An 11,730-nucleotide genomic window follows, 5' to 3' on the forward strand; every position below is an offset into this window, starting at 1 on the left:
TTATTAGGAGTAATTAAAATTATGAGTCTGATAGTGTGTTTAATTAGATTTTTTTAGTGAAGTTAGTTTAATTTAAATTAATTAGGAAAAAAGATCAAATTGAATAAAGAGTGAAAGTCTATTTATAGATTAAAAGAAAGTAAAAAGGACTAAAATGACAATTAAGCCATTTAGCATAGTTGAGGCGGTATAAAGGGAATAAAAATCAAAGATTTTATTTGTTTTAATTATATAATTAATGATAATTAAATTATAATGATATTATATTATTAAATAAATCAAAATATGTTAATTGTATGGATATGATAAAATACATGTGTAATATATGTATTTGTACGTTTGTAATATAATTGTATATTTTCTTAAATTTTAAGTATAAGAAATTTATTGATTAAATTAATATATTAAAAGATTTTATTTATTTGATAAATTAGTTAGATTAAGACAAATGTAAATTGTCTGATATGTTCGGTAATGCCTCGTAACCCTGTTCTGGCGACGGTTCGGGGTTAGGGGTTGTTACATAATTTGATACTTGAGTTTGTTTATCTTAATCTGGTATCTAAATTTAGCTTCAAAGTTCAATTTGGTATCTTGAGTTTTGTTTCTCAATTTGATACAATTATTTTGTCCCAATTAAGTATTGGGTTTGATTTCAATATTCAATTTGATACGTGAGTTTTTTTTTCCTCCAACTAAGTAACTATATTTTTTTTTGTAAAAGACACATGTCGAATGTTTATTGTGCTACATGATATCATTTAATTGAGATACTAAATAAAATATTGAAGCCAAATGAATAAAAAATTATAAAAGAATTAATGCGAAAGCAAAAAGTCTAAAACACGTGGAAGTATGAAAAGGGGGACGAACTTCTTCCGCAAGGAAGTTCCCATGAAACCCCTTCTTAATCTTATGTATGTCTTTTTTTTTTTTTGTTTTGGTTGACAAGCATCTTAAATGAGCCCAAATTAAGGACTGTCATTATAAAGTGAATCGAGAAAGGAAGAAATTTCCAGCTCCTTTCATGTTGTTTTTCAATTTTCGAAGATATTTTATTTTTTCCACTCACACCCTATAATACGTCAAGCTCCAACATTCCTATCAGCAGCACCCAACTCAACCCCACTTTGCACTCACACCATGGAGCTTAACAGGGATGATCACCTAGACGTTGAAGATTTTCTAGTTCTACCTCACCTTGAAACTCACAAGGAACCTGCCGCTACTTGTTCTTCTCTTAAAGCTAAACCCTCCGTCACTCTTTCTCCAGTCAATGGCAGCTGCCGGGACCTTCCAAGCAATACCTTATGTGTAGATTATATGTTGCAACAGTAACGAGTTTTCCTTCATATATTTATGTTAAGATGTGTAGATAGTATTGGGAAGTATAATTTAATGTTAATTATTTATATCTATGTAATTCTTTCTTTTACTGATTCTTTTAATTTCTTTTTGGTGCGTAGAAATTATGAGGGTTATGTTGTGGAGAGAATGGAGGGGGAGGATGCGGGGAAGTTTAAAGTTGCATTCAGAACCAGGTCTTGTCTTGAGATAATGGATGATGGGTACAGATGGAGAAAATATGGGAAGAAGAAGATTAAGAATAACCCTAACCCAAGGTATTTAATTATGTACAAGCAGCTAGCTATATGGTACTTATCTCAGAGTTGCAAACCTTCAAGTTTAAGCATGTATATGAATCTATTAATTCATGATCTAGCTACAATCCTTTATAACCATGGAGTACTTAGAAAATATTAGTCCTCTCATCTCATTATCATCCAACATCCAATATATATATATGCTTAATTTGCCAGAATGATCATATTTCATAGATATCTCACCTTCCAACTCTTCTGGAAACACAACATATTGTTATTCAAAAAGAAAAGAAAAAAGAGAGAGATCGCAATATATAAGATGCATATATAAGTGATTTAAGCAACCGATGAAATCAGGCAAGCGAGTAAACATTGATGATCCAGGGGGGGGGGAGCTGTTTATTGGCGGTTTACTTGATATTCTAATGAATTTCGTGGCTCTAATTAAGAGGAAATATTAATATATTGTATGGCTTTTCCGGTCTCAGATTTTAGTCGACTGATATAAATATCATATCCACATGCATGCAATCATAATAGAAGAGTAGTTTATATATATATATTGATAGAGGGGCTGACGATGTATATGTCGAAACGCAGGCACTATTACCGGTGCTCAAGGGAAGGATGCAAGGTGAAGAAAAGGGTGGAAAGGGAAAGAGAAGATGAGCAGTTTGTGATAACAACCTACGAGGGGAAGCATAACCATGAAAACCCAGCTGCTGCAACCTCTCTACCTCCGCATCAGAATCCCCTACCCTACCATTAATGCCTTCAAACCTTTATTCTTCTGCACTTCACACACCCTTCCAGTATTCTTCATCAACCCTAATAAACTATATATGATTAGAATTAATATTGCTAATCCGTACATGCACTTGTTTAATCCATCACTCTCTCTCATATATATTACTCTTATCTTCCTGATTAATATCGTCTGACGATGCTCAATTAAGTTGGTGAAAGTGGCAATGGAGGACTCTGGCATGGAGAACATTAATTAGATATGTATGCTTGTCGAATAACTTTTGGTGTATATATATATATATTACATACCTCTTCTCTCTCCCTCTCTCTCTCTATATATACACACATACATATGTATTCCTACTGAATATAGCAAATTGATCTGTCAATGGATCAAGTCAGATTGAGTTTTGGGGATTAAGGTTGGTTTTAGTATCATATTGTTGAACTTTGATTTAGAGATAATATTTTATGTATAAGTTTTACTATTATTGAATAAAATAAAAAACAGTTAGAAGATTTATAAATAAATATAGATAATTTCTTTAAACATAATTAAAATAAATAAATTTTAAATTTTAAATTTTAAACATTAAACCTTAATATTAGATATCCTAAATTATAAAGTTATTAATATTTATTTATAATAGTTATAATTAATATTTATTTATGTTTAAATGAAATTATTTATTAGTATTTATTTATAAACTTTTCATTTTTTTTGTTTTATTTGATATTGAGGTGTTATATTATTATTCACTAATGATACATGAAACATACACACCGATGATGCATCAATTATTATTTGTTTAATTTATACTATAACTATGATCTCAAATTATCAAATCAATTTTGCAGATTAGTTTGATTATATATAACACTTTAAAATTGAATTTTTAATTGCATATATATATAACTTTAATTTTATAAGAAAATAAACATTGATTTCATAGAAATAAGGTGATGAAAAAATAAGAAAATATTATCAATGATAATATGAATGTAAATGAAAAAAAAAAATGTTCAAGTAAAATTTGTATAGCAAACTTGAATTTTAATCTTATATTTGTTCAGGGGCGAAACAATAAAATTTTTTTAGGGGACCGAAATTAAATTGTAATTTTTATGAGAAAAAAATGCAATTTCACCATTTTAATAGACTATATCTTTATAATTTTTAAAGGATTAAATTAAATTTTTATATTTTTAGGGAATTTTACCTTTATTAATTTAAAATTTTAAAAATTTTAAAGGGTCTGGCACTGATTTGTTCTATATTACACTACTATATACTTAACATAACTAAAAAAGAAACATGATTTTTCATTTACATGATATTATTATATACATTTGAATAACTATTTGATAACATATGTATTTAATTAATTTTTAGAAAAATAAAAATTAAATAAACGAGACATGTAACAATTTCTAAACCATATTTGTTGGAGTTAAAAAAACTCCAACACCAAAGAATTAAATAATAGGCATAATAATTTATTTGATCTTTCAATTTTAGAGAAAAGTCATCTTATTTTCCATTTAATTTTTCAGTCTATTTTAAGTCTTGAACTTGTATTATTTGTATTATTTGTTAAAACTCCAAAATAATTACTGACGTGACATTCAACAAAGTTAATAGGTATTAACTTTTCTATCTATTTTGGTAATTTGACAAATAATACGAATTTAAGAGTTAAAAGAAATGAAAAATTAAATGAAGAATTAAAATGACTTTTTTTTATAAAATTGGAGGACTAAAAGAATATTATACCCAAATAATAATACTATATATTTACTCTTATATATATAAAGTTACATTATATATGTAATATAGATAATACATTGATATAATCAAAAATTGATTTAGGCTAAACTAGGGGTGAGTATTTGATCGAGTCAAAGTAAAAAAATTTCGAGTTAGTCGAGTTGACAAATCCTATTTTAGCAATCGAACTCAATTTGAATTTTTTTCAAATCGAATTGAATCAAGTCAAGTCGAGTCGAGTTAACGAATCATATTATTTATACTCAATGTTGCATTTACATGGACCGGTTATTTAACTAGTAGACGAAGTACAAGATTATTTAACTGCATAAATAATATAATGGTTTTGTGTTTTAACTTAATGAGTGAACATTTATCAAAAAGACGTAGTTTTGCCTTTTAACTTAATGGTTTTGACTTTTAACTTTAGAAAAGGTAAACATTAATCAAAACGACGTAGTTTTGCCTTTTTTTATTCAGATTTTCGGATAACCCGAATTGTGTAATTCATATTCGAGTTAAATCGAAAAACATAATTTTTTATTTAAGTTGATCCGAATAACTTGATTAACTCAAGTAACTTAAACTATTTAATTCAAAATTTAAATTTTTTATCAAAATTTTCGAATCAAAATTAATTTTACTCAACCGCTAGACTCAACTTTAAACATTGGAGTCAAAGTTCATACACTTTTTTTAATGGACCTCGTGTGGCTGTCCTTTTTTTCTTTTTGTTTTTAAATCTTCTCAAACATGAATAATTTATTTGTGAACACAGATATGTAATTTTTAAAATTATATTATAATACATGAAAATATTAGTAAGCCTTGGAATAAAATTGGTGTATGCTCATATATATTGATAGCGTACATAATTTAAATTTTAAATTAATTATAATATAAAATTATTTAACGTATGATATTATTATACTATAGTTTACAAACTTATATTTATTATTTTCATATAAAAATAAAATAAATATTATTTTGATATAAAAATAAAAAGGTTTTGTATCATTAATAACATTATGTAATATAAAGTTAATTGTGAAAATTATGCATATTTACTAAAATAATTAAATATTACACTCTATAGAAAATTTAAAAATTATGGACAATATTATTCATTTATAATTGGGAAATAAATGGGACAAATGTGTATACATATTTTTAGGAAAAATATTCATTTTATAATATTTTAATGCATATAAGGTCTAAAGTTGTCGAAATTAATTGAATGTACAATGATATATTTATTTTTAAACAATTATATTTTAAAATATTAAGATTTAATAAAAACTTTTTAATATTAATCTTTAATACATTTTCAATATATTTAAAATCTCATAATTATTTTTCATACACTTTTAATCCAAATATATTAAATTCTTTATAAATTCAAATATATTAAAGTCTTCAATATATCAATTTTGTTATGAATATCTTATTAAGTGGATGTCCATCAAGATCAAGATAAGTTTTGATGTACTTTAAATTCTAATAATCATTGGAAGTAGATCTCTACTTCATTTATACTTATTATGCCTATAAATAGAGACTTTAGGGAACATTTATAAATATTTCGATTAATCAATAAAATACGTTATCTCATTGCTCTCCCATTCTCTTTGTTCTTTACTCTCTGTCTATTTATTTTATAACTTTAAATTTGTTATCCATTTTGAAAAAAAAAATTGGGAAACTTCTTTTTTAATAAATTCTTTCTTAAAATTAATTTAAAATTAAGTTTTATTTTGTGAAATTACATTGTATGTTTATTATTAGTCATTTTAACATGTCTTTTTTCTTTATGTAAACGTAAATTACAATTTATTAATATATAAAGATATAATGATTTATTTGGCCATTTAATTTTATAAAAAAAATTATTTTAGTCATTCATTTATATTTTTGTCTTTTTTTGCCCTTAAATATATGTTTTTTGTCAAATCACCCAAAAATATATAAAAAAGTTAAGGGTTTTTTTAACTTTGTTGACGTGACATACATGTGGATTGCTATGTGGATGACATGTTAGCATTTAATTATTTTTTAATTTTAGAAATTTTAAAAATATATAAAAATATTTTTAAAAATTAAAAATCATTGAAATTATTTAAGTATAATAATTATTAAAAACATTTTTAATAAGGGCAAATTACCAAAAAAAGCCCTATTTTTTAAAAATTTACCTAAATGGGCCCGGTATTTTATTATTTACCAGAATGGGCCATTTTCCCTGAAATCGCGTCCACGTCAGGGCGATGTCAGGGGACGTGTCAGAACATCGCGTCCACGTCAGCGCGTTTTGCTTACGTGGACACAAATCACGCCTACGAGGACGCGATTTACTGATGTGGATGAACAGTTTATGTTTTTTAGCTTGGAAAACTTTGAAAGGCTATAACTTTTGGCAATGTTGTCTGATTGAGACGATTTTTTTTTATTTCGAATAACTTTTCGAGATCTACGCGCTGACAAATGGCCGAAGGCAGTTTGCCGTAGTTTTCGTCGAAAAGATCCTTTTTTGCCCCTAAATTTTGATTTTTTCGGTTTAAAATTGAATTTTGAAACATTTAAATCATTATTTTCCTTATTTATTTGAAGTAAACACCGGACTTTTTTTACAGAATTGTTGTGTTGTTTTTTCTGATTTGACACGTGTATGGAATAGGTCCGATAAATCGTTAGAACGTAAGTAATATAATTAAGATAATAACAGTATTTTTATAATATGTTAATTAATTAGTTTGGCTTAGTTGGTTAAGATGCTTGCTCTTTTCCCTTAGTACATTGGTTCAAATTTTGTTGGTAACAATTTTGAATCTTTTTTGTACTTGTTGCTATTGATGTAATATTGAAGAGTTAATTGATTAAAAAAAATAAATACAAGTACAAAAAGATTCAAAATTTATTTTTTCAAAATACCAAAAAAGCCCTATATTTTAAAATTTATCGAAATGGGCCCGGTATTTTATTTTTTTGACCGTTGGGTACTGTTCACGCGCGGGCCGAAATCGCGTCCTTGAGAGCGCGATTTCCTTCCACGTCAGCATCTCGCGCTGACGTAGACGCGATTTCCTGACGCGTACCCTGACATCGCGCTAACATGGACGCGATTTCCCGGAAAAAGGACCATTTTGGTAAATAATTAAAAAATAGACCCATTTCGGTAATTTTTTTTAAAAAATGACTTTTATTGGTAAATTGCCCTTTTAATAATTTTTAAAATTTTAAAATAAATTAATTAAATGTTGACAATCCACACATATGCCACCTCACAAAGTTAAAAAAAACATTACTTTTTCCATTCATTTTGGGGTGAATTGGAAAAAAAAATTACTCGTTTAAGAGTTAAAAAATGTGAAAAATTAAATAGAAGATTAAAATGATTTTTTTTTTTAAATTGAAGGGCCAAATAAACCATTATGCCATATATAAATTATATAGTTTGCTAGATGATTATGACATCATAAAATGAAAAGTGAAGCTATAAATATGAATAACATAAATAATATAATTTGTTAATTTTAATTATTTTTAACCTAAATAATTCTTTTAAAAAGTATTATTGTTAACAAGTAAATATTTATACTATTTTATATGATTATTTTTTGAATAATTTTATTATAGGTTTTGATCATAATTGTTTTTTTAACACAAAGTTTAGAATTACCTATAGTTCTTCCCCAACCCATAAATAAGAAGATAATGCGCTTCAACGCACTCAAATCCACATTGTATTGTATTGACAACAATGTACATGTCAATATTCTCTTATATTGACAATAATGTTCATGCCAATCAAGCTAAGACTCAATCGACATATAATTTTATATTATTAGTTTAACTATTTTTTATATAATAAATTATTAAAGATTTATTATAATGTATTATGAAAAGAATTGTTTATGGTAAGATTTTTTAATCAAATCTTTAAGATTAAGTATGTTAACATCTATTTTATGCAAATTTAAATTACCTATAAAATGCATGTATAAAGTTTCTTAAATTTTAGATTATGTATTAATAAATAATTAAAAATTATTTAATATTGATTTTTCAAAATTAGAATATAAATACACATGGCAAATTATTAGAGTGCCAAATGGCTATATATAAATTATGCCACATTGGATTATATCTTAATCTGTAACTTCATTTTTCTATAATGTATATATATATTTATATTAGATTAAAGACATACATAAAAATAAATAAATAATTTAAACCTTCAGCTTACACGTGGTTAAAATCTATATATCTATAAATAGAAGGAAGCAGTTCTAAACATGTGGTACACACTCACGTCTTTTTTCTTTCATGTCCTAAAAAAAGGGCTAAATTTCAGCTTTGGTCATTCTAAAATCTTTAAATTTAATATTTAATCTATATACTTTAGTTCTTAATACAATTTAATTCCTATAATTTCTAATGTTATTAATTAATCAGTTTTTTTGTTTGCCCCTTTTTTCAACATTATAAAATAATGGCCACATTTTAATTTGAACTTTATATATATGTTAAAAAAAATCTATATGCTTTACTGTTTTAAAATTTGATTTCTTTACTTTTATAATTCGATTCATTATTTTTTGGGTAAATTACACCAACAATCACTCAATTTTAATTCTAATAATCAAACAGCCACTCAACTTTCAACTCAATCATTAAACTTTAAAAAACTAACAAATCAATCACCATAACCATTTTTTAGATCGCGACAATAACATGAAGTTGTAGATCGCGACGACAGCAGGGGGCAAGTGTTGCGCGGAAGCGTGTGAAAGAGTAAAATTATTGTACTGAAAAATCACACTAAGTTCAATTCCCAGGAAAGAGAGGTGGATCACGAGGATCGCTTACATACCAGATCTTTCCTAGCCAGAATATCCTTCTATCGTAATTTAATAGCACAATAAATTACTACAATGACACTTGCAAAATATGCAGAACAAAAAATAAAGAACACTAGAATTTTAACGAGGTTCAGCAAATTTTGCCTACGTCCTCGGGCACTACCAAATATATTTCACTCCAAAAATACAAGTGAAAGTTTACAAACAGGGAGAGAGAACAATTGCCTTAAGTAGAGAATGGCAAGTGTGGGATGAAGAAAGTAAGAAATGGTTAGGCCTATTTATAGTTGAGGTTCAAGGATCAACTTGCAATGTCCCTATACAATTAGGGACCAAAATTGCAATTATCCCATGCCAACTTTTAACCCAACTTGCCAACCAATTTTACTTTCTACTTTCGGTGCCCACCCTTTTTGACTTTTCAAACAATGGGTGGGTTCCAATAATCTCCACCTTGAAGATTTGATTAGGATAATCTTATCTTCACACAATTCTTTCTGCCTTTGACAACAATACTTGATAGTGCCTTCTTCAACTGTTAAACTTGCAGGATATTAATCAAGTTCAAACAATGTTCGAACTTGGTTGATGTTACCACCTTGGTCATCATATCTGCGGGATTATCTGCAGTCTTGATCTTCTGAAGACAAATTTTCCCCTCTTCAATAATTTCCCGCACAAAATGGAATCGTACGTCGATATGTTTTGTACGTGCATGATAGACTTGATTCTTTGCTAAATGAATAGCACTTTGACTATCACAATACACGTTAATATGCTCCTGAACCAACCCCAAGGTTTTAGCCATACCTTGTAACCAAATAGCCTCCTTTACAGCCTCTGTTACAGCCATGTACTCGGCTTCTGTGGTTGACAATGCAACTGTAGACTGTAGTGTAGACTTCCAACTTATTGGTCCTCCAGCAAGTGTAAACACATAACCGGTGGTTGATCTTCGCTTGTCCAAATCACCGGCATAGTCAGAATCAACGTACCCAATAACACCTTTACCAAGTGTATTATCCTGCTTGAACAGTAATCCAACATCCACGGTCTTCTGAATATACCGTAGAATCCATTTCACAGCTTGCCAATGTCCTTTTCCAGGATTATGCATATACCTGCTCACTATACTAACTGCCTGTGAAATGTCGGGTTTTGTACACACCATTGCATACATCAAGCTACCCACTGCATTAGAATACGAAACTTGCAACATGTATTCTCGTTCCGTATTCGTCGAAGGAGATAGTTGTGCAGAAAGCTTGAAATGAGAAGCCAACGGGGTACTTACAGGTTTGGTCTGCTCGTTCATGCCAAACTGCTGTAGTACTTTCTTCAAATACTGCTTCTGAGACAAGCTAACTCTGCCATGAGCTCTATCTCTACATATTTCCATGCCGAGAATCTTTTTAGCTTCTCCTAGATCTTTCATCTCAAACTCGAGATTGAGTTGAGTCTTCAATCTTTCAATCTCAACTTTGCTCTTAGATGCTATTAGCATATCATCAACATATAAGAGCAAGTATATGAAAGTTCCTTCTTGTAGCTTCTGAAAATACACGCAATGATCAAATTTACTTCTTGTGTACCTTTGCCCTTTCATGAACTGATCAAATCGCTTGTACCACTGCCTCGGAGATTGCTTCAATCCATAAAGCGACTTTGTCAGTTTGCAAACCCAATTTTCTTTTCCAGCAATCTTGAATCCATCTGGCTGAGTCATATAGATTTCCTCTTCCAAATCACCGTGTAAAAACGCGGTCTTCACATCAAGCTGAACTAGTTCAAGATCATATTGCGCAACCAAGGCTAGCAAAATCCGAATAGACGAATGCTTCACAACTGGAGAAAACACTTCATTATAGTCTATTCCTTCTTTCTGAGCGTAACCCTTTGCTACCAATCTAGCATTGTATCGAATTTCATTTTTACCAGGAAATCCTTCATTCTTTGCATATACCCATTTGCATCCAATTGCCTTCTTTCCCTTGGGCAGTCTCACCAACTCCCAAGTCCTATTTTTATGAAGAGACTGCATTTCTTCATTCATAGCTTGCTTCCACTTTACACCATCAGAGTTACTTATTGCTTCTGTGTAAGTGGAAGGAACATCATCATCTGCAATTGGAAGTGCATAGGCTACCATATCGTCAAAGTGAGCAAGCTTACGAATCTCTCTTCTTGGCCTCCTATATGCAATTGAATCTTGTTGCTGTAGAAGTTCTTGGGTCGAAACTTCTTCATCATTTGTTCTTTCAATATTAGCTGGATCATCATTAACCTTTTCAAACTCCATCTGCTGCAAAGTACTACTGGTTTTGTCATCCTTTTGTGAATCCTCGTTCTTCATCATGGTTGATTCATCAAAGTTACATCTCTACTGAAAACAATCTTCCTTGTATCAGGACACCAGAGACGGTATCATTTTACACCACCAGTTATACCCATGAATAATGCTTTCTTTGCTCTTGGGTCTAACTTAGATTCTTTTACATGATAATATGCAGTGGAACCAAAAACATGTAAAGAATCATAATCAGTAGCAGGTTTACCAGTCCACATCTCCATAGGAGTTTTTCCATTTATTGCAGCTGATGGCAATCGGTTAATTAGATGGCACGCATATGTAACTGCCTCAGCCCAAAATTCCTTGCCCAATCCAGCATTGGACAACATACATCGAACTTTCTCCAGTATAGTCCGATCATGCGTCTGCCACCCATGCGTGGTATTCGAACATGTCGCACAT

At 29.2% G+C, this 11,730-nt stretch overlaps 1 protein-coding gene across 1 annotated transcript; it reads left to right on the top strand.

Moving 5' to 3' along the window:
• Positions 1 to 1,046: 1,046 nt before the first annotated feature.
• Positions 1,047 to 2,733, top strand: LOC121217876 (WRKY transcription factor 8). Its single transcript, XM_041094398.1, has 3 exons — positions 1,047 to 1,334; positions 1,467 to 1,622; positions 2,205 to 2,733. Exons 1-3 carry the CDS (start codon positions 1,144 to 1,146, stop codon positions 2,371 to 2,373), a joined length of 516 nt encoding a protein of 171 aa, XP_040950332.1. The 5' UTR covers positions 1,047 to 1,143; the 3' UTR covers positions 2,374 to 2,733.
• Positions 2,734 to 11,730: the final 8,997 nt, after the last annotated feature.

Source organism: Gossypium hirsutum, chromosome D05 (assembly GCF_007990345.1).
Source record: "Gossypium hirsutum isolate 1008001.06 chromosome D05, Gossypium_hirsutum_v2.1, whole genome shotgun sequence".
NCBI lineage: Eukaryota > Viridiplantae > Streptophyta > Magnoliopsida > Malvales > Malvaceae > Gossypium > Gossypium hirsutum.

Coding starts and splice junctions, on each gene's coding strand:
- LOC121217876 (XM_041094398.1), top strand. CDS start 1,144: ATGGAGCTTAACAGGGATGATCACCTAGACGTTGAAGATTTTCTAGTT. Junction 1,335..1,466: donor GTAGATTATATGTTGCAACA/GTAACGAGTTTT, acceptor TTTGGTGCGTAG/AAATTATGAGGGTTATGTTG. Junction 1,623..2,204: donor AAGAATAACCCTAACCCAAG/GTATTTAATTAT, acceptor GTCGAAACGCAG/GCACTATTACCGGTGCTCAA.